The 24,297-nt window shown below is 36.8% G+C and overlaps 2 protein-coding genes across 5 annotated transcripts; both read right to left on the bottom strand.

Annotated features, from left to right (window-relative positions):
* Positions 1–1,965: 1,965 nt before the first annotated feature.
* LOC110661851 (probable methyltransferase At1g29790) lies at positions 1,966–4,762 on the bottom strand. Its single transcript, XM_058136304.1, has 2 exons — positions 3,378–4,762; positions 1,966–2,355 (listed from the first exon to the last, which is right to left on the bottom strand). The coding sequence occupies exon 1, from the start codon at positions 4,527–4,529 to the stop codon at positions 3,399–3,401; it is 1,131 nt and encodes a 376-aa protein (XP_057992287.1). The 5' UTR covers positions 4,530–4,762; the 3' UTR covers positions 1,966–2,355; positions 3,378–3,398.
* A 3,528-nt stretch (positions 4,763–8,290) lies between these two features.
* On the bottom strand, positions 8,291–19,873 carry LOC110661852 (uncharacterized). 4 transcript variants are annotated; one of them, XM_021820636.2, is made up of 10 exons: positions 19,404–19,873; positions 18,264–18,307; positions 17,883–17,970; positions 17,625–17,754; positions 15,966–16,612; positions 14,974–15,250; positions 14,610–14,889; positions 14,025–14,186; positions 9,178–9,639; positions 8,291–8,906 (listed from the first exon to the last, which is right to left on the bottom strand). In XM_021820636.2, the coding sequence occupies exons 1-10, from the start codon at positions 19,615–19,617 to the stop codon at positions 8,619–8,621; spliced, it is 2,592 nt and encodes an 863-aa protein (XP_021676328.2). In that variant the 5' UTR covers positions 19,618–19,873; the 3' UTR covers positions 8,291–8,618. The 4 variants fall into 4 exon arrangements, with proteins under 4 accessions (XP_021676328.2, XP_021676326.2, XP_021676329.2 ...); XM_021820634.2 differs by having other exon boundaries at positions 14,025–14,189; XM_021820637.2 differs by having other exon boundaries at positions 9,178–9,636; positions 19,404–19,872.
* Between the last annotated feature and the right edge of the window lie 4,424 nt (positions 19,874–24,297).

The raw sequence follows: 24,297 nt of genomic DNA on the forward strand, positions 1-24,297 counted from the left end.
GTACTACAAAAGAGGCTGGGGCATATGTGAACGCCCATAACGACCTCCTGGCCGAACTGAAGAAGCATTATCCTGAGGAGAACTTCTCCTGGATGGATAAGCTCATCCCAGGTTGAAGAGGACAGTGATGAGGAGCCCGAGGGAGAGAGAGGGGATGAGAGAACCGATAATGTACCCGGGGAGCAGGTCGGGTGAGATCCTCCTGCCGAATGACTTGTACATTTTTATTTTGAAATGAATTAAAGTTTTTTTTTGTTCAATTTCTTGATGAGATCAGAAAGTGTCCAAACCAAATTATCTGAGTACTTAATTAATTGAATGTAGTTTAATATTAAACCTAAGATTGACTATTAATCAAAAGATAAGACATCGGAAAAATACTTCACGCGAACATGAGATCGAACTAAGTCATGACCAAATACCGGATGGAACCTTAGAATATTAGAATTGCACAGATTCGACACTGGCTTAACCTTTTAAGGTCGGAATCGGATAAAAACCTTAACTTTATTTTAAGAAATATGTGGGGCGTTTAAACGAGACTCCTGATCACAATATTAGTCAAATGTAGTTATGCGATATTCGTACACAGAGAGATCGGAAAACATTGGTAGGCAAGATTGGATGGTCCGAAGACCCGATATTATCTCGAACTTAATTTACAAAGACCAAGAGATCGAAAAGCATTCTAACTTAAGCGTAAGATCCGTTTGTTCCAGGGACGAGCAATCGGTGAGTCCGGAAAAACTATTTGTAATTGGAGACATTAGTTGAGAGTGAATGATAAAGTTTCAATTTTAAAAGTTTCTTGATTTCGAAAGTCGATCAAAATATGGTGTCTACACATAATAAACCTACTTGATTGGTAAAATAAAAAAATAAAAAAAAAACCTACTTGATTGGCCTTAGGTTTTTTTATCATGAGACGTGAAAGCAACGACTGTTAGCCACTCCTTGCCAACCAATATTTATTTTTCTTATGATGGAAACATCACCAGCTAAGATATTCTTCAGTCAAGTTGCTTTGCGGTACCATCAAGCTGTTAATGCAACAATAAAAAGGGATACGCAGTTTCAGGACTCCACGCTTTCATGGTAGCTTCCCAGCATGCAATAATTGCTTCTTTGTTGCTTTTAGGTTAATAATTTTAACAAATTATTATTTAATTGTGTATTTGAATAAAATTAATAATTTAAATTTTCATATTTTAAAATATATTATTTAATTATTTTATTTTTAATCATTAAAGTATTTTATCCTTTTATTAATTTTTTAGGGTGAATTTATTTTAATACTAATTAAATTACCATTTAATTTCTAACTTAACAAAATTAAAAACACATTAATTAACCTTATAACTAACTTTTTAGTTCTTCGGAGCTTTTTTTTTTACCCAAATTGTTCTTAACGTCTTCATTTTATTTCTTTTACCTCATGTTTCTTTTGTTTTGCACTTACACTTTTCTCCTCCACATTTTTTCTCTATTTTCATCTTTTTATAAAAAATAGTATAAAATATCTACATAGAAAACTTAATTAATTTTTCTAAATCTCCAAATATAACAAAGCAATGTATAAAAGAAAATTATTTAAAAAAAATAATAAAAAAATTAAATAAAAATATTTGAACATTTTTAAAAAAAATAAAAATTCAAATACAGCCTAAATAGCCAAATTTCCTTTTTCATTCAAACAAATGCTTTTCAAAATATTATTTTTTTAAATTACTTAGGTTCACTGAAATAAATAAATTAAACAGTAATATTATTCAAAATATAATGACCAACTAATTAATTTCATTAAATAAGACTAAATAACATTTTAACTGGCATGAAAATTCTCTGATTAATGAAAAATTTAATGGAGGAACAAAAGAATTTATCGAAAGCAAAATATAAAAATTAACTCGTATAGTTTTTCAAATACAAGGATTAAATATTTAATTTCATTTAAATACCGGGACAAAATAATAATATTCCTAATTTTATTTTCATAGATTTGTTGCCTTGTTGGGCAATGGGCAACAGAAATGTATGCTTGTTCTGCTTATTTATTTGTACACAGTTAACTGAATTAACATGCTTATGAATACAAAAACCAATAAAGATCAATCATTGTGTTCTGCCTACAACCTTCCTGAATCCTGATTTTACCCCATCCTATAATCTTTATAGACAATTTTGTGGCAATAAGTAAGTTGCTTCATTGCTGAGGTAGCTGCTTACATCTTTTATCTGAAGAAGCATCTAAATTTTGAACAGGGTAGCTTGCGCTTTTGCTAGCCAATCTGGAGAGATATGATAATGATACCAGACCGGAACAGCAGAAATTGAACCAAGTTTATTGTCTGAAATCTGAGTTACAAGTTATCAAAGCAAATCAGCAACTCAGTAAATTTAACAAACTGGTTTTAAAACTCCAAACGATAACTTCAATAACACAATTGCCAAGTACTAGATCAGATAAACAAGTCACATTTAATCAAGCAACCATACAAGTGGTGTATTAGTTGCCCAAATGTGTTTTGTAATTATTCTTAATTAGTGTTTGAGCTAGTTCAGGAGAACCTGAAATCTGTGCACGCAGAAGAATAACACAAATGAAAAGGGACCTATTTCTCTATTAATCTACCAAAAATACTCAACACATGTTTTTCATTCTCAGTGATGTATTCGCAGAGCAACAATTAATTTCCTTCATACCCTTCACCCCCTAAAAACAAAATCAATGGTGCAAATCAACAATGTAAGCTTTTATCACAAGGAAAATTTATTTTTCAGGAGATAACATTATATTGAAAAGGTCACCGCATGTTCAGATGCTGCAGAAAATGCGGATACTGCAACTTAGCACAGCATATTATGCTCAATTGTTATTATGTAACTTCATCATTTCAAGAAATCAGGGGATTTAAATATTTTTCAGGGAAAAATATATAGTGAAATGAAAGATGAAAATAACATTTTCTCAAAGCAATTGCAACGAGGTTAACAATTCACAATTTTGGAATACAGTACTGAAATCATTGTAAGAAAAAGAGCTAATGTCCTTGATTCTAGTAGGTGATGCAAACACAGCCCAAAAGGAAAGAGTTTGGAGAATATCAATGTTAAATAAATCATCTAGATGAGAATAGATTTCATGGTTTAATTAATCAAACACAGTTTTGGAAATTTGACTCATAGATAACACTTTAACTAATATATAAATGTCATTTACATTAGGATACCTATTTCCAGCTCAGATCATAAATGCATTAGGCAAGCAAAATATCATCAAGTTGAACAATGAAAGCTAAATTCATATGCATATATAGACTATGAAAGAAAATCTACCAGCAAGGGGCTACTTTTATAAATTATAAGAATCAAGTTACCTATAGCCCAGTATCTGACTCTCATCTTGATACAGGCTTCTGCAGAAGAGCAGTCAAGTAAACCTCCCCATTCTTCAAGCCACTTGAATCAGTCTTATTCCCCACTGCCCATTTCACCTTCTTGTAACCCAACTTTCCAATCAAAGGCCCATAAATCTTATCAAGATCCACCCCTTTACTAAAGAAATGATCCAACCAGAAGTACCCACCACCTCTCAACACCCTATCCACATCATAGAACAAAAACTCCATCATCTTCAATGGTATCCACCTGTTCACTGCACGTCCACACCTCACCAGATCCACCACCCCATCAAACACCGGCAACCGCTGCTGTAATGGCACGTGAAGTGGCACCAAACCTCTGATTGCCACCACTTCATTGTTAGGCGCATTGAAATTCATTGTGGTAGTGATTACAGTCACATTGTACTGCTTCATTCTTGCTCCGAAAGTACCAGTACCGCCGCCAATATCAATACCAAGTCTGATCAAAGAATTAGCTGATTTGGCTACTTGTAGCAGTTGTGGAATTGGGAGATCTAACTCTGTTTTATATGTCATAAACCTTGAGATCTCAGCGTTTATATCAAAACCAAGATTCGGGCTCTGTTTAGCAAGACAAGAAAAGGATTTGCAAGAATATTGAGCCCATATTACATTAGAGTCAACAAATGAGGAAGGGAAAGGGTTACGTGGGAGAGAAGAAGGGGGTTTTGATGGGGTTCTGGAGAAGCATCGGCGACGAGGGAGAGGGTGGCAGCCACGGAGGATTAAAGACTCAGCAAGATCAGAGTCAAGAGGGCAAAGAGAGTAAGGAGTGTAGCTCATGTACTTGTGGAGAAGGTCAGGGTGGTTGTGACAGGAAGAGGCTATGGGGGATACGTGCGAATAGAGGAGGAGATCTGAAGGGATGGTGGGTTTGGATTGAGAGGTGGTGGGAGTGGTGGGGTTTGATGGTTGGTGGCGCGTGAGGTGGTTAATGGTGGCGCGTATAGTTTGCAATTGGTGGAGCAGATGGTCTGGGACTTGCAAAGGAGCTGGGGGTTTGGGGGATTGAAGAGTGGGAGCAGAGAGGTGGTAGAGGGACAGGATGTTGGTAGCCACCATGGCTAGGAGGAGCAGCAGGTTCAAGCCCATGGTAAAACCCATCTGCTGCTAATTTCCTGGTTCTTGGGTATTAGCTTTTAGGCACTTTGAATTCTTGGCTCTTAGAAGCTTTGATCTTTGTGCCTTTAAGCTCAGTGTTTGGCGTCGAGTAAACTGTAACCAGTGAAGCAGTGAGATAACTAGTCTACAGTTTTGATTTTCTGTGGGCATGATCAAGTTTTTTAGATTTGCGCTCGAGCCTTTGTGGCCGTTAAATTTTGATCGCAGGTCTTGAGAAATCTGATAAATTTAATCTTCCCTAGGAGATGGGGCCATGTCTCATATCTCTTACAAGCCTCCATATTTTCTTATCGTACTATAGTAGAGTGTTTTTTTTTTTTTTTTTTTAAAGCATTACACAGCTAAAGTATCAACAGCTGCCACATGGGACAAGGTGAGCAACAAATGTCTAAAACTAAGCTTCGGAACAAGGTGAGCAGCTACATTGGCTTTCCTTTTAACATGTGAAAATTCAACATGATGAAAATAAGAAGTAAAATGATGAATAGCAAAAACAGAGGCCTTGATTTCCTGATACATAAAGGACGGGAAATTTGTTATAGTAGCAATAAGATTGGCAGAATTTAATTCCATAATCCACAGTCCATTCTTTTTGTCAAGTGAAACGATAGAAGCATAGTTTGAGCCTCCCCTGATAATACTGAAGAACACTCAATTCTTTTTGTAATGCTATTAAGGACTACACCTGCATAATTTTAGCAGCAACCGCAATCACAGCAAAATAATTTCCTTCCTTCCAAGCAACATCCGAATTGAACTTCATAAAACCAACAGGAGGCCTTTTCCATCTAACACTCGATAAGACAGGCTGCACTCAACAACTTGTTGATTTCGAACTAGACTCAGCACAGCAATCTCTTCCGCTCCTGATATAATGTGACGGGCAATAACCACTGTATTAGAAACATTGATAAAAAAAATGACTCTATTTCGAGCTTTCCAAATGTTCCAGCAAGTAATAGAACCTAGTTCAAGGACATCCAGACTCATACGACCTTCCTCTACTTCCTGACACAAAGCAATCCACCAATTAGCAATGGAAGAAAACCCCACCTGACTTGGCTTATAAGCACAGGGACTGATGAACCAGGTTGCTCTAGCAAAGGGACACCAGAAAATATAATGCTCTGTTGTCTCAATTTCCTGAGCACCTATAGGGCGATTGGAGTCCACATTGAGACCATTTTTGGCTAAATTTTCTTTGCAAGGAATAGCATTTTGAAAAGCTTTCCACATAAAGATTTTTATCTTCGGTATGGAAGACAAATTCCAAAGATAGTTCCACTCCTTTGCTGGGATTTAAGAGGACTGCATAGGCCTATTCACAATAGCATCATAGCTACTTTTTGCCAACCATCTGTAACTTGATCTTATAGTATATTGATCAGTTTTTTTATAAAGCCAAACAAGCTAATCCTCGAACCGTTGAGGAGCAACAGGCAAATTAAGAATACTTTTTGCATCAATCTAATTCAAAAGCTGATATACCAACCTTCTTTTCTATTCTAGCTTGTTATGATCTATTAGATCATATACCCAATTGATGTTATTGGGGCAACTTGGTGGGCGTTTCACTTTAAAAGAGGGGGATGACTTCAGCTAGGGGCCTTCCCAAGCAAGCACATTTCTTCCATCACTTATATTATAAAGAGTTCTTCCTTGAACACATCTTTTCTCGCTAACGAACTCTGCCATAACCACGAACTATGACTCGTTTTTGGAGCTTGCCAGAATGACAAATGGGGAAAATAAATCCTCTTCATCACACGAGCCCAAGCACTCCCTGGATTAGTAAGAAGCCGCCAACTCTGCTTAGAAAGACTAGCTTGGTTGAATTTCTCGAAATCCCTGAAACCATTCCTCCCCTGTGTTTAGGAAGAGACGCTTTCCTCTAGCTAACCCAACAAAACTTCTTTTCCTTTTCCTTTCTTCCCCACCAAAAACTCGATGTAATGATATTTAGATAGGTACATAGACTACTGGGAAATTTGAAAATAGCCAAAGCATAAGCAGGAAGAGCATTAATAACGGACTTGACAAGGACTTCCCCCCCTGCCTAAGATAATAGTCGACTCTTCCACGATTGAGTTTTGACATTAATTCTGTCTTTTAGAAATTGCAGGGCTTGTGTCTTGGTTCCCCAAAAAAGAAGGCAGACCAAGATACTTCTCATTGCATTTCGCTTCAGCCATAGAGAAAATGTCTAAAATTTCTCTCTGTATAGCAAAATGAGTATTTCTACTAAACTGAATGCTGGATTTAAGAAAATGTACCTTCTGTCCTGTAGCATTCGAAAATCTACAAATAATGGAATGCAAAATCATGGCTTCTTGTCTAGAAGCTCGCCCACACATCAAAGTGTCATCAACAAATAGAAATAGGGAATTGGATATTGAGGGAGAATATCTCAAAAGCTTAATGCCCATAAAATTCACCGATTGCCTTTCAGGATATACCATGCAAGATAAAACTTGTGAAATGAACAAGAAGAGATACGGGGACAAATGGTCCCCTTGGCGAAGCCCTCGATATAGAGAGAAGCAGGGAGAAGGATCACCATTAATAAGAATGGTAACTAACAGATGTGACACATTGCATCACACGGTGAACCCAACCAGCAGAGAAACCAAATTTAAGCAAAGCTAATTGAAGGAACTCCCAATCCACTTGATCATAGGCTTTATGCAAATCAAGCTTACCACTTTGGTCTATTTGATTTGCAATTGTTCATTACTACCTAGTAATAATTTTACCTTTAATTCCTCAATTTAGAGTATTTAATTTTTGTCTTTTAATTTTAATTTATATTGATAATATCATTGATTTTTCATTTTTAAAAAAAATTTCCCTAACGTATAATAGAAAGTTTTGATATTAAAAAAAAACAGAAACTATAATTTTACAGCACTCTTTAAAATGAAATTATCACTTATTCCACTTACTTTCTTTTCATCTCTCTTACATTTTCAATTTCTAATGATCAAATTAATTTGCTAATTGTTTATTAATAAATCATTTATTTTTAATAAAATTTCCATTTATTAAAGTTATTAATAAAATTATTTATAAATTTATATTTTCTATTAATTTTAATTTTATTAAAATTTAATTTGAATTTAAAATTTTTAAAATTTAAATTTTACATAATATTAATTTTAGTGAAAAAGAAATTTTAAAATAAATTTTATTTATTTGATTTAAATTAAGTAATAATTTTAAAATTAATTTTCTAATGAAAATTAACATTTGCTCTAAAATTTAAATTTATTTCTAAATTCTAGACAAATTAGAATTTAATTGAAATTTAATAAAAATTGAATTAATAATAATAAATAAATAAATAAACATAAATTAATAAATAAATTTATTAATAAAAACTTCAAGTCAATTATATTAAAAATTAAAAAAAGGTAGGTTTAGCTATCATATATATGCTAAAAGAACATAGAGAAAAGGAAAGATGCATTCAAGCATTCCATCACTATTGTTTCCTTCCCTTACTCTAAATCTAAAGCCTTCCAGAGTAATATGAGAACTTGATGCCACCCTATTTGAGCCAAGAATAGGATCAAATTGAGTAGCAGCATGAATATTGTGTGTTTTGCTGATAAAAAAAAAGGGCAATTAACAATGCACCAAGCAACTAGGAACAAATGGCATGGATTTGGGCTTCATACAAGGCAACTGTTTGTACTACATGGTTTAGAAGCCGCATTGCAGAGTAAATAAAACCCAGTCCGCAATCGCTAGAAGGGTCCAGCCCAAAACTCACTTGTATAAATACATGGTTAGAAAATCACAGTAAAATGTGAAGGCAAATTTCATCATAATGAGGATAAGAGAACAAAGAAGTAAAACGTAGTCCACTAATCCAAATTAGCACAATTGTTCCTAAGTTAACCAGATGGAAAATATCTAAAGTACATCTTCATGGCACAGGGCAGTAGCCAGTCAGGGGTCTCTTTAGACCGCCAATAATCATTTCTAAATCACTCGATCACAGGAATGTCTATGATTGGCCTCATTTTCGAACTCACTACAAGACCCTGAAAAAGCAGGAGGTGATGACATTTAGTAGCTGTTTTGCCATAACTGTTGAGTCTGCTTTAACGGTTGGCCCTGAGACCCGCCAAGGGAAGCATCTCGAGAGTTTTGCTGCTGCTGTTCCAGTGATATCCCTGTTTGGGAATGATAATAATTTGGGTAACCATGCGCCCCAAAATGCTGCGACAGCTGTTGACCTTGCCGAAATCCTCCAGGCTGCTGATTCTGTCCCTGGAAGCTGTAATAGGTGCTAGCAGGGACAGCAGACATTGTTCGTGAACCAGGCCCATGAACCCACATGGCTGAATTCTCGTTCTGCCAATCAAACGGAAAAAAAATTACCCATTTGAGCTTCCCAAAGAAAGGGAGAACAGAATATTCACCAGCACTAAAAAGTTCCAGAAAATAGTGGGTTGCTTGTTCCAAGCATGCATATAAATGGAACATTGTATTCATTAACCAAAAAATAAATGAACTAAATTTGGAATCAAACAAGATTTTTCACTACTATTATAAAGGAAAAAAAAAAAAAAAAAAGAGACATTCATGGTCATGTGATTTTCTCAATTCTCATTTAGTACATTACCTGTTGAAGAGAGATCAAATGGTTGCCATCCTTATACTGAGAACTTAATACATCATCATAGCCAATAGTTGTGCCTCCAGGAGCAGTGGGGGGATTCAGCGGAAAGTTTCCTGCAGGAATGCTTGTTGAACTCCCAAACCCATATGCAGAAGCAACAGCACCAGATTGAGGCAAGCTGCTTACAGAAACATTATTCTTGTATTGTGGGAGCACTGCTGCAAGGGACTGATGATATGTGCTATTACCAGCAAAGGTCTGCTGAAAAGCAGATGGCAGGTATGTGTAACTCTGTGGCAAAAATGGATAGCCAATCATGTTGGTAAAAGGTCCCAATGGAAGGCTAGGTTGTGAATAAGGATGCACAGTGAGGTGTTGTGGAAGAGTAGGCCCTGTAGCAACACTAGCACCAGGAAGCATCTGATTTGGCTGAGGTGTAGAAATACTACCCGCTCTCAGAGCCTGCTACATGTAGAAGATAAATCAGAAGAGAAGGACAGCATAATACTCCAAAAAAGGATTTAATTAGGTTTTTCCCATCATATAGTCCTAGATATTATCTTCAGAAAACTCAGCTAAGAAAATTGGATAATGCATATATAAATACATGATGTCATCGATATAGAAAACTCAATTTATTCATTTACATCATTTCTTACAATTCATCATTAACGACATGCACATTTATTGCTAATGACACAAGCAAAGACTACTGAGTTCTCACAATATCTATGACAATCAGAATACAGACATCTGATTTCAGATGAAAATAACATAATACAATGGCCATAGAGGCACCCACAGGCAAGAATTATTACTATTATTATCATTATTAAGCACTAAAGAGATCAATCAGAATATCCACCAACAATATGTAAACAAAATAACTCCGCCTAAGTAGTTTGCGCTTAGCCGGTCCCAAGCCCGGATAAAGGAGGAGGGTTACGGTAGGTGACAACCAGCGTAAAAATTTCGTCACACCCTATGATATGGATTCAAATGATATAAACATTGGGGCGTCCTCTACTAACGACGCGCTACATCGGAGCCCGGGTGTAGTGATAAATATGCAAGGGTGTAGGGCGTTCACCGAAAGCGACGCGCCATGCCGGCGCCCGGGTGTGGTGTTAAGTGAGCAAGGGTTCCCACATCATGGACGGGTGTGGGTAAAGAAGTTAGTCCATAGGACAGATAATAGAACAAATAGTGGAACAGAACACAAGATAGACATAGAAAATAATATAAGATATCATAGAAGGAGACCAATTAGGAAGGAGCAGGATAGGAGGAGGATCAGGGTTGGTACTTGGAATGTTGGATCACTTACAGGGAAATTAATGGAGCTTGTGGATACCTTGGAAAGGAGAAGGGTGAATATTGCTTGCATTCAGGAGACTAAATGGGTAGGAGAGAAAAGTAAGGAAGTGGGTAATTCAGGGTACAAACTGTGGTTTACCGGAAAGGAGAGAAACAAGAACGGAGTGGGTATAATCATAGACAGAACATTGAAAGACGCAGTAGTAGCTGTGAAAAGAGTAGGAGATAGAATTATACTAGTAAAGCTAGTACTAGACGGAGAAACAATAAATATAGTTAGTGCTTATTCTCCACAAATAGGACTAGATAGTGAGAGTAAATAAAGGTTTTGGAAAGATATGGATGATCTAATGCAAAGCATACCGAATGAAGAGAATGTTTTCATCGGTGGAGATTTGAATGGACATGTAGGAAGTAATAGGCAAGGTTATGAGAATGTTCATGGAGGTTTTGGTTTTGGCAAATAAATGAGGAGGGAAAAGCATCCTGGATTTTGCTATGGCATACGACCTAATACTAGCAAATACCTACTTTATAAAAAGAGAGTCACATTTAGTGACTTTCAAAAGTGGGCAACATAGAAGCCAAATCGACTTCCTCTTAACCAGGAAGACAAATAGAGCTCTATGCAAGGATTGCAAGGTCATTCCAGGAGAGGCTTTAACAAGTCAACATAGGTTGGTGGTCTTGGATGTCAAGTTTAGGAACAATTCAAGTAAGGTCAGAAGAAATAGTGTAGCTCGAACAAAGTGGTGGGAGTTCAAAGGAATAAAGCAAGTGAAGTTCAAAAATGAGCTTCTTGAGTCTGAAGTATGGAAGCTAGATGTGGAGGCCAATGATATGTGGATACAGATGGCATCAAAGATTAGAGAAGTAGCTATAAAAGTACTTGGGGAGTCTAAAGGACATGGACCACCCTCAAAAGAGAGATGATGGTGGAATGAGGAAGTACAAAAGGCAGTGAAGAGAAAAAGGGAATGGTATAAGAAATTACCTAAATGTGATAATAATGAGGCATATAAACAGTACAAGATAGCAAAGAAAGAGGCAAAAAAGGCAGTTAGTCAAGCAAGAGCACAGGCCTTTGAAAAGTTATATGAGAAACTTGGAACTAAAGAAGGGGAGAAAGATATTTATAGATTAGCAAGGAGTAGAGAAAGGAAATGTCAAGATCTCAATCAAGTTAGGTGCATTAAGGATAAAGAAGGAAAAGTGTTGGTGAAAGATGAGGACATTAAAGAAAGATGGAGAAATTATTTTAATGATCTCTTTAATAATAGTCAAAATGGAAATAGCGTGAATATAGATTATAGAACAATAGAAAAGAATGTAAATTATACTAGAAGGATTAGATCTTTAGAAGTAAAGGAAGCACTTAAGAGAATGAAAGTAGGTAAAGCCTGTGGACCCGATGAAATACCAATTGAAGTGTGGAAGTATTTGGGAGATATGGGAGTGGCATGGTTAACTAAATTATTTAACAAGATTCTAAACTCAAAGAAAATGCCTGATGAATGGAGGAAGAGTATTTTAGTACCTATTTTTAAAAATAAGGGAGACATACAGAATTGCTCAAACTATAGGGGAATTAAACTCAAGAGCCATACTATGAAGTTGTGGGAGAGAGTTGTGGAGCATCGACTACGTCATGATACTTCTATCTCTCTCAATCAATTTGGTTTCATGCCCAGTCGCTCAACTATGGAAGCGATTCTTCTCATTAGAAGCTTGATGGAGAAATATAGAGATGGGAAGAAAGATCTACACATGGTTTTTATTGATTTGGAGAAGGCTTATGATAGTGTTCCAAGAGAGGTCTTATGGAATGCGTTAGAACAAAAGAGGGTATCTATTAGGTACATACAAGTATTGAAAGATATGTATGAAGGAGCAACTACTATTGTGCACAAAGGAGGGGACACAAGAGATTTTCCGATCTCAATTGGATTACACCAAGGATCACCATAAGCCCTTACCTTTTACATTAGTTTTAGATGAACTGAAACATATACAAGAGAGTATTCCTTGGTGCATGATGTTTATGGATGATATTGTTCGATAGATGAGACACGAGAAGGAGTCAATAGGAAGCTAGAACTTTGGAGAAGTACTCTAGAGTCAAAGGGTTTTAAGTTAAGTAGAACGAAGACAGAATACATGCATTGCAAGTTCGGTGAAGGCCAAACCGTGATAGGGAAGGAGTTAATTTGAATGGAGTGGCACTGTCCCAAAGTAATCACTTTAAATATCTAGGCTCGATCCTTCAAGTAGATGGGGATGTGAGGAGGATGTTAGTCATAGGATTAAAGCCGGATGGTTGAAGTGGAGACGTGCCACGGAGTTTTATGTGATCGTAAGATTCCCAATAAATTAAAAGGAAAATTTTACCGCATACCATACGGCTATGCTATATGGTAGTGAGTGTTGGGCACTGAAAGAGTCGTATGCATCTAAGATAAGAGTTGCAGAAATGAGAATGTTAAGGTGGATGAGTGGTCATACTAGACTAGATAAAGTCTGTAATGAAAGTATTAGAGAAAAGGTAGGAGTGGTGCCAATTGAAGATAAGTTGAGAGAAGGGAGATTGAGGTGGTTTGGTCATGTGAAGCGTAGACATACGGAGGCTCCAGTTAGACAAGTAGAGCACATTAGGCTAGAGGATAGAAAGAAAAAAAGGGGTAGACCTAAATTGACTTGGAGGAGAATAGTACAGCATGACTTAGAAGCATTACACATTTCTGAGGATTTAACCCAAAATCATTCAGAGTGGAAAAAGCGAATCCATATAGCCGACCCCAAATTTTTGGGATAAAGGCTTAGTTGAGTTGAGTAGTTGAATATGTAAACAAAATGGTAAAAACTCCATGTGTCCTTTGTAAGAGATAATTATCCTCCAACTTATCCAGAAAATAGGAATATCCACCAGACTCAAAACCAATTAGGAAGCAGTAGTACTTGCCAAGTTATACAAGTCAAAAAGCTATCAAAGAACTTATTCCTTCAAACGGACATGTTGGAATTAAATGAAAACTTAGCAGTTGTATATGCACAGACATGTACAGAATAAAACACACGCATGAAGGCAGTAAATAGAAAGAACCACAAGCACTGATCCTTTAAAAGCTAACGAAAACTCCAACGAGGTGGAAATGAGCAAATCTAATCTAAGATTCTTCAGCCATGTGCAGCAAAGGCCAGAAACTGTTGCAATGAGAAGCTTTATGAGCATCATAACTCATAAGGAATGATATCAAGTCAGAAAGTATTAATGTAAGCTGAAAGACAAAAATAAATGCCTTCTTATGACACATGGTGAGACATTGCCAGATGTCAGGGAAGTATATTATAGCCAATAAAAAGAGCAAGGCTAAGATTTCCAAATCCCAAGTCAAGTAACCTCAATATCCTTATCATTAGGCAATGATGTTTCTTATTTCTCCGAAATAAATTTTCTATTTAAGAAGAAAAGAGTTACACATATCAACTTCTTAATTGCACACAAATATTTGATAATGCTAACATAAAGTATATACCTCTGGCATGGAAATGCTTGTACCACTAATGGAAGAAGCTGTATTGCTGTATTTGGCGGGCATTGATTGTGTCACAGGGAAAGGTAAATATGGAAGGTCAGGCTCCCTTCCAGGTTGAACAGGAGAAGCCAACGAAGTGCTTGGCAATGAATTTGTATATGCCTGCTGTAATGAAAAGATTATTAAGCAAGAAATTCAACCAACTCAAATTTTGTAGTTCAATCTTCTCAGTTCAGTTTAAAGACAAAGCAAACAGACATTCACGTAAGAAAAAATATATATAGTTATATATATGCATGAAGGCATACATGAACACATTCAAGATGCAACTGCAGTTTACGGACAACGAAAATACAACTTCAGTACACCTTTCATGCACAAATGGAAAAGTAAAAAAATTTCTTGGAAATAAAACCATTTAACAAAATGAACAATCCATTCAGAGTATCTTAGCTACAAAACCAATTCATTCTTTTAATAAAAGATTGCCTCAGCCAACCCTTAAGCACACAAAAAGTTCCACACTCAACTCAGCAACAATAAATTTCGCCTATTTGACTGAAAATGTGCAGTCTGTATTATTACCATTACACTTGAGAAAGGAGCAATATTCTGCATCTGAGAGCTTGTCTGCGGATTATTAAATGCAGCATTCAACTGTTGGGAGTTGTCGTAATTATATCCTGGTGCAGATGAAGGAAATGCATATTGATTCACCTGAGCTGCTTCAGAGGTCTCCTCCTTCAACACCTCTGGTTGTGGAACTGAAGGAGAATCATAATTGCCAGGACTCATACCAGCTCTATGTATTAAATTTTCATTTGCAGTATTTCTGAGATGCTCATCCCCATAATACTCAGGATTTCTACATGGAAAATAACACTGTAATTATATATAAAGAAAAACCACACAAAACAAAAGATGTCACTACCATAAGAAAAAAAAATACCTAGTATCTGGGTGCACAGCAGAAGACGCATCCATGACTTCAGATGTCTCTTCCAGGTTATTTTTCAAAGGCCTTGATGCAAATGGCCCAGAAAAGGCAGAACTAATGCCAGATCCAAAACTACCAAAGCTCAAGTGTGAACAGTCTTGTGCATGAACTTGCAGGTGATTTGGAATTATTACAGAAGGATTATCCTCCTCAGGAGGTGCCCCTTGATCATCACTCTGTAAACTTAGTTGCTGCAAGTTTGCAGCCACAGATGAAGCACCATCGTCAGCTGAAATAGAATAAGATGAAAGGTAATCAATAATTATTGCTGATAAATCCTTAACAAGGATAATGACCCATAAGGACAAATAAATAAGCTAATAAAATATCATAAACTGGAGAATGTTAGTATTACATATATGGGGAAAAATAATGGACACTACAATCAACAATTCATTCAATGGGTGATGGCAGGAAAAGGGCAGAAATAGTTTTGACAGAGCACAGAGAAAGAAAGAGGATGGAGCAATAACTCATCAGTCTCACCAGACTAAACTTATATTCACATCATATTCAAGGTTGAAGGACCTCCAAGCAGACATGGATACAAATTAGAAATAACAAAAAAAAAGAATTCGCTATTAAGGAGTCACATTATTTGAATGGAACTATAGGGTGGAAAGCAGCTACAATGATAAACAGTGAAATTCCTAGCCAATTGCAACACACATTACCATCAAAGTTCCAGGACAAGTGTTTCTGCCATTCATCACTAAGCATGCAGACCAAAAAAAGTTTATGATCAACTAGTTCCTCATATGAAGGACTAATTCTCAGAAATCAAAGCAATCTTTCAACAGTAAAACTCAACAGTAAAACTATCATTGTAGTCGATATGGAAAATCTATGAGAAACATTGATATTCTGTAGTAATTTAAAAAATGAAAAAGAAGCAGCTAACTGAAAATGCAATGTAAAGGCAAAATTATGAATACATGACTCACCTTCACGCTCAAAAGCATGCCTGGGAGGCTGGTAGGAACTCACATTCCCATACAAATTATTATCAAAAATAGATGAACCCACAGAGCCATCTTCCTGTATGTTTCTACTGGATACAGAAGCAGGTCCAACATGGCTTCCATTAAGAGTTTCAACATGACCATCTTCGGCTGGCTGAATATCATCTAACTGAGGCTTCATGTGTTGATTAACTCTATCCAAGGGAAAGTTAGCTTGATCAGCATACAGTTCAGAATCATGAGGTGCCCCTAAAACAGAAGGTATACTAGCAGCCGATGGCTCCTCAATAGATGGCCATTCATCATCGGAATGAACGTGTTGGCTTGCACTAAGTTCTGGCTCGGCATTTATTTCTGACAACTTGGCAGCATGATTTTCTGACAAATGTAAATCATGATTTGATGCTGTTAAAGGAGGTGCTGCAGGATGGTGATGATTTACACCATGAAGAGTTGGCATAGCAGATGCCTTGTTATGCGGCCGTCCCATCTTCACAATGTCAGCCATTGACACTTGACCTGGAACCCCCAACCAGGGAGATTGAAATCCAGAAGGAGGTTGTAATGGTAAACAAACTCCATCACCCACACCTACAGTTGCCATTTTATTTTCTGTGGCCACAGAATCACTGCAAGAAATGCATAACAAACATGAGAAACAATAAATTCCACATAACTGATAGACTAACATTGTTGAATATAATGAAGCCACATAAGTTGTATGTATTGCACACATACCAATAAACTATCCCAAGATGGGACAACCGCTATATGAAAATTCACCATCTAAAGAATTTTAAAAATACTTCAACATTGACAGAACAATTGAAAGTTTCCTCAGCATTAACAAAACAAGATAGATAACACATCTACGCACATGTAACCACATGCACACAAATGTGTATGATGAATGTCAAAGTTTCAAGTTGAGGAGAAAATATCTAAATTATTGAAGACCCATATGAAGAACTTTTGACGCGAACACAGAAGCACAACACATATCTAATGTAACAACTCAGATATTAACTTTCTTTTTACTATTTCCTAATTCTAGAAAGGCTTAAGCACTTCTCCCCATTGCTGCATTCAAGCTCCAGATGATAAAGCTTAAATGCTTAGCAACTGACAGACCAACAAAGTCTCTATTTGGATGCAATTCTGCAAAACACCAAAAAATTGTGTGTGGAACATAATTTCTTTCACAAGATTACCCATCTTTAGGAATGTTCTTTGTATCTACCAAAAGATGAAAGCTACATTTAACAATTGGTGAAAATGATAGAGAAGATAGTTTCCATGCCCCCAAGAAAGACTCTATCCGTTATCATTTCAGCAAATTATGCAGATTGGTGCATTTTCAAAGCACATACCCATGAACCAGTAAACCTCAGGATAGCATTTTGATATAGCACCAATCTATCAACACCTTGTTTTAGAATATCAGGACTGAAGTAGGGCATAAAGATTATGAATTGTATCAAATGCATGAAAAGTCTTAAGTATGGACCATTTTGAAAACACAAATAATAGTCATTACACTATTCTGATTTCTAAGTGTTACACATACTGAACATAGTCCCACTTCAACCACCAAATGAATAAAACAAAAGTGAGATATCAATATCAAATAACAGGGATAACCTGAGCAATGATTGTGGTCTCCGATTAGCATTATTTCCTGCAATACTGGATGCAGAAGATGAAGAAGCAGCGTAAGCATGTGTTTCATTTTCCTTCTTGTATGCAGGTTTAGCATGGGAAACACCAGTCTCTGGAGAAACATGGAAAAGAATTATTGAAGCACAAAAGAAAAGACCTGACTGGTAAACTAAGATTATCAACTGTCAATTGGATTGCTGACTTAATAAATACCATTAGAGCTGAACTGGGTTGACTTACCACGTCCATAACGGTCGGCACCACCTCTGCCACCACGATGTGTTGTGTTATTGCCACCACGGGGCCTTGGATCAGTTATCTCCTTATTCTGAATCAACAACAGAAAGATAAGTGAAAATAGATTAAAAAAAGAAAAAAAAAAAGAAAAGAAACATCATGACTGCAACTGAGACAATAAAAATACAGATTAAAAATGGTTTAACAAACTAGTTTTCTTACATTGAAAACTCAACAGAAGAAAAGAAAACAGGTTTGGAATAGTAGGATTTCAGTTAAAGGGGTCATAAGCAATGGCAAATAGATTAACCATATGCAACTGAACAAAATCAATTTTCAGGAAAGCATATGAGACGAATATCTGCATATTATGCATGCACTCACCTCTTTTTTCTTTTCTCGTTTGCTCTTGACCTCATGGAAAGGATCTACAGCAAGAAAAATCTTCAAGTTAAAAATAAATCTGAGTGGGAGATAATAGATGAAATGAAACTTCCAGGAAAGTCCCAGACTTGTATCAAAAAAGGTATGGAAAAACTGTTGATGAGAATCAGAATGAGAGCAATTACGGACAACTAAATATTATAACACTTCTAATATCATATTCAAATGAAAACAACTGATGCTCACAGGATCAGTTGAAACCAAAAAAGAATTGGCTGACAATTAAAGCAACATTAGATATGATTGCAGCTTGAAAAGATTTATTCACAAAAAGGAAAGCTTTTTTTCATCTTCTACTTCAAAAGGAGAATGGTGGGAACCAAAGGACCACCTCCAAAGCCACCAAACACCGAGTAATCTTGTAAAGTACATTTAGAATGTTGAAGAGTGAGAAGTTTCCTTTTAAATTTTGATATTGTTGTGGGCTTAGTAGGCTGAAAATTCTACTTTGTTAATTTTCTGTTAGAATAGTTGGACAGTAAGAACACATATGCACATGCATGTGCAACATATATGCATGCATTCACAAACACACACACTTGTTAACATGTCTACAAATGGATTGTGCCACAGCACATCAAATTGGTGGCCTATGTTTTCTTTTATTACAAAAGAAAATTTCTAGACTTTAGATATGTTTTTCCATGGTTATCAATAACTTCCACCATAGTGCTTATATTATTACGTTTGCGCAGCATCATGCAATTGGATTAAAACTTCCAAATTGTGTAAGAAACCGTTATTTGTAGGACATCAAAGCACAAAGCTCCAAACAATTAGCTAGATTTTAGAGAAAAAGAAAAGTAAAGCCATGCAATTTCAGCTTTGGCCGCTTAAAAAAATAAACTGAAGCATAAAACAAACTTCAAATTACAAGTATAGATTTCTGATCAAATTGAAAACCACAAACAAAATTAACTTTCACTCCACTGAGCCTATCGCTAACTCCAAGGCAAGAAAACTTTGCTTACCATGGGAGAAGGCAAATCCTTCATCCCCCTCACCACGCGAAGGAAAAAAAAAATTAATCGATTTTCCCAAAAAGCACAGTGAAAAAAATACAATAAAAGAAAAGAAAACCTTGAGAGAGGAGGCGATTAACGGCCTCGTTAGGGTCCATATTACACTCTTTTAGCATAGCGTAGATCTCGGGCTCTGGACAGTTCACAATCTCCTTCAAGCTCTGCACCATCTTTCTCGACCCCGGCGGAATCCCTGAAATTCCACTATTACCCTTCCCATTACTGTTGCTGTTATTGCTAGCTGCTCCTCCTCCTCCTCCTCTGCCACTCATTCTTTCTCCCTCCCTCCCTCCCTCTCTCTCTCTCTCTCTCTCTCGCCACCTCAGATCTGAGAATAAACGACGTCGTTCGCTGGACACGTACTCTCTCTCTCTCTCTCTCTCTCTCGCTTTCTCTCTGTCTCTTGCACGCCGCAACGGAGGTAAAGAAGAGAAGATACGTAAGCTCGCTTCTCTGCTTTTAGCACCGATAAAACCCTCTTTCTCTCTCTCTCTCCCTTTTTTTTTTATTTTTATTTTTTTCAGCGCGTGTCATATATTACATAATAGCATATGATAATCAGACACTATAATAAATATTTGCTTTAAATGAAAATCGAGTTAATTGCAATCGTCTTCGCATTTGGGATCTTTTTATTTTTATTTTTATATTTTAATTTTTTAAAATAAAATCACTCAATTTAAATTTTATTTTAAAAAAAATTATTCAATTTAAATTTCATTTCAAGAAAAATCACTCTTACATGTTATTTATTACCTGCAATAACAAGTTTATCAGTTCAAAAAATCATCTTCCACAATAGGCTCTGGCTTAATTTGCTGATTAGCTACAACTTTCTCAAAAGAAACAGAGAAAAAATTCATGCCACCACAAAATTTTATTTCATCGTTGATTACAAAGTAGAAGAAAACTTTAAAGGGAAAATTTCAATGTTGAGTAGAAAACCTGTTATTGCAAGTGAAAGTGACTTTTTTTTAAATAAAACTTAAATTGAGTGATTTTATATTAAGAAATTGAAGTTTAAGAACGAAAATAAAAAGACTCATAAGTTTAAGGATGATTAGTACAATTAACCCATAAAAATTCATGTATTCTTTATTTTATCTCATTCTTTTAGTTATCTAAGGAAATCAATACTTGGTATGTTACTATTTGCATGTTAATTGAATAAATTCTTGATGTAAATGAAAATTCATGCTTGCATAATAATAATAATAATAATAATAATAATAATAATAATAATAATGTAAATTGGGTATAACCCTACTTAAAATCTAATTAAATGAAAAGGTTTATTCATATCTAGCATATATCTCAAACACATTTTTTCAAATTAATGTGAGATAATAATATTAAAATAATCTATATCACTGCAAAATTTCAATTTCAAATCATACTTAAGATCAATTATATCAAAATAATAAAAAAATTTAACTTTTAATTTGAGTTTTTAATTAATTTCATATTTAACAAAAAATAGTTTCTTTGAATATATATGAATTTCAAATAATAAAATATTCTAATTTTTATTAAAATTATATATATTTTTCATTCTGTAATTGTAGTTGTCGACACTATATTTTGGCCGACCCCCGAAGTCAATCGACTTTGAAACCGATCCCCACCCAACATTTTTTCGGTTACAGATGACTCGATCGATCTCCCATCTAGTCGATGGCTTTCCGATCTCTCGTCAAAGGAGGTCAAACAAATGTCAAGCCTCCATGCCATCCAATCTCATTTCCGATCTCTCGTCGAAGGGAATCAAACCAACACCTGGTCCCCATGCCATTCGGTCTCGTCTCCGATCTCTCTTTACAAATGTAGTGGAAAATCATCTAGCTAATGCTAGAATCGAGTCCCGCACTTGTGTGTTCCATATGTTTCTTAAAATAAAGTTAAAATGTTTATGTCCGGTCTATTTCTCAAAATAAAGCTAAAGGTTTATGTCCGGTCTATTGATGATCCTGATCCTAAAATTCAAATCAAGTATTTCAATGTTCTAAAGATTTATCGGGTGTTTGGTCGGGACTCAGCCCGATCTCAAGCTTATCTGTAATGTTTTTCTGATCTCTCATACTTTGGTTAATGGTTGTTTTTAAAGTTTATAGTCCAGTGCATGCAAAACAATTAAGTTCTCATACAATTTGGACATTTTCTGATCTCAACAAGAAATTGAGCAAAAAGACTTCATTTCATTCCAAAGTAAACATTTACAAGTCATTCGGCTGGAGGATCTCCCCCAGCCTGATCTCTCGATACATTTCGCTCATTCTCCCTCTCTCTCTCTGATTCTTTCTCGCTCTCCTCTTCGTCTCGAGGAACCAGGTCCACCATCCAAGAGAAGTCTTCCTTAGGATAACGCCTCCTGAGCTCGGCCAAAAGGTCACTGTGGGCGTTCACATAAGCACCAGCTTCCGTCGTCATAAGCTCTTCTTCTTTCACTCTGAGTTCTTCAGTGAGGCGAGCGACGTCAACAGTTCTGAGCGCCCGAGCCTCTCCGAGTTCATGAGCCTGTTCGGCCAATTTATCCTCGTAGGACTTCATTCGAACTTTGAGTTCGACAATATAATCTTGGGCGGATGGAAGTTGAGCTTGGGCAGAGGATGCATCCTTGACCGCTTTTAGAATTTCCTACCTCAGAAAATGAGCTTTTTCCCTGATTATATGTTGGTTCACCAAGCTCTCTACACTCAAACTCATCGTTTGGGCCAGGAAATCGTCAATGCTACCCGGAGTCAACCTATTCCGATCCTCCTGAAGGCATATGGTAGCGCCCAGAACTTTGGCCAAGCCTGGATTCTCCTGAACAAATCGGTTCTTCTCCAGAGAGTGAATGAGGACCTGGGCGCTGTCACGACCCAACCTATGGGCTGGACCGGCACTAGGACCTGGGCCAGCCTAAAGCCCCCGATGCCCGTAGTAAGCCTTAACTATTCATTAACCCAACTCTAAGGCCCATTTGGGCTCAATATCAAGAAAACAAACGGACAGAGTCCGGCCATAAAATGGACTTTCCAACGGGGAGTTTTCGACTCACCCGACCTGTAAACACAATAAACCATCCATTGGGGAGCTCAGCTCACCCTCCACATACTCATCAACATAATAATAAATGGGAGCTCAGCTCCCTCATCCAATCCATCAAAACAGACTTAAAATATTAAGTTTACAGGTCCAACATGAATATAATATTACAGACCAAATTCAAATAATTACTGCTAACACATGCGAAAATTCTAGGAGTAAATAAAATTACACAAATATCGATAAACAACCTGCGAAGTATAAAAGCAGGTTAACCCAGAATAAATATCCTCCTGTGGCCTGTAAAAATTTTTGAACAGGAGTGAGCGTTCGACTCAGAGAGTAAAATATCAATCTTAACTATAATCTCTATAACTATCTGAACTAATGCACCCTGTAGAGTGAAATGCAACATAAACAACATTTTCACATCATAACATCAAAAAGGTAAATTGGAGCACTCACACACCCTGTAGTATCAATCATAACATATGGGAGCTGATCCCCTATACAGCTCTCTTAAATCCAACCCAGTGCCGAATTACTCAAGCTCGGACTTCCAATTAATAACCAAATAGTGGGTCCCATCGAATTACTCAAGCCGTGACTACACATCGAAGTATCGGGTCCCAGCGAATTACTCAAGACGTGACTACAACGTCCTATCCATAGTCCACACCACATCACACGCACGCCAACGCACGCACACCGCCTCCAAATTACCACAACAACATCCATGGCACATCAACAGTTATGAATGCAACATAAATCGTGCCTAGAGTTTAACTACATAAATATATGCATATAAGTGATGCATGGGCATGCTTGAACATATAATAATATCGAAATTACAATTAAAATTAATATTCTACTCACAGACTTGACGACAATCACTGTGGCGGCTGAGCGGAGGAAGAAGGCATCACTCACGACAATTATATTACAATTATTTAATACAATCGACTCAATACAAACAAAGAAAAAGACCAATACGCCCTAAGTCGTGCCGAAAATCCGGCAGAGTCTCCCCTATACCTAGGACTTACCCAACCTGCAAAAGGGTTCAAAACACACTTCTATACTCAAAATCCATATATCCACAACTCAATCACATCACACAGCCCCTCTTGGGCCCATCAAATCAATCATTCATCACAATATGTAAAATTTCAATTTAGTCCTTATAATTGATCATTTTTGCAAAAACTGCTCAAATAAGCTCTAAAAATTATAAAACTCTGCCCCGCGGTCCTTAGAAATATTACTAAGCTATTGCAAAAAGAATCGTAATTTTCTAAGCTACCACGAATATTTTATGAATTTTTAATCCTATTTAAGCACTAGAAAATTACGAAAAAGCAAGGCTCGGGTTTACCTTTGCTGATTCCGACTTCGGGAACGCGCCGATGCCCGACAATGGTGGGGTAGCCAAAACCTCGATCCAATTCGAGACTTTTCAAGTAGCTGGTGCTGCCGGAAATTCACGATCCCAAACTGTCGAATTTCCGCGAATTGAGGATACCTACACGAAGCCCAATAATAATATATAAAAAATCAGGGGTGTTACAGGCGCAGCGGGAAAGGGTCCTCGTAGTAGGTTGGAAGGGTCCCCCTTCCGCACTTGTGGGAACTGGTGGAGGCGGTGGCCCTTCTGGTCGAGAGGGAGAAGGAGCTACTTCTACTTCCGAAACCGGTTGTCCCGAAGGTCGGGACGAGTCTCCTGGCACTTCTTCTGAATCTCTCATCGGTGTCTGTGATACGGCGGCGATCTTCATTTCTCGCACCTTTCTGGAGATCTCCCTCTTCCGCTTACTGCTCTCCTTGGAAGCCTCGCCGCTTGCTATACCTGCACAAAGAAAAGTCAGTGAGTTATCTAAGGCTCAGAGATCAGAGATGAGGAAGGTACCAGGGCAGAGGTTAGAGAG

Source organism: Hevea brasiliensis, chromosome 15 (genome assembly GCF_030052815.1).
Source record: "Hevea brasiliensis isolate MT/VB/25A 57/8 chromosome 15, ASM3005281v1, whole genome shotgun sequence".
Lineage (NCBI taxonomy): Eukaryota > Viridiplantae > Streptophyta > Magnoliopsida > Malpighiales > Euphorbiaceae > Hevea > Hevea brasiliensis.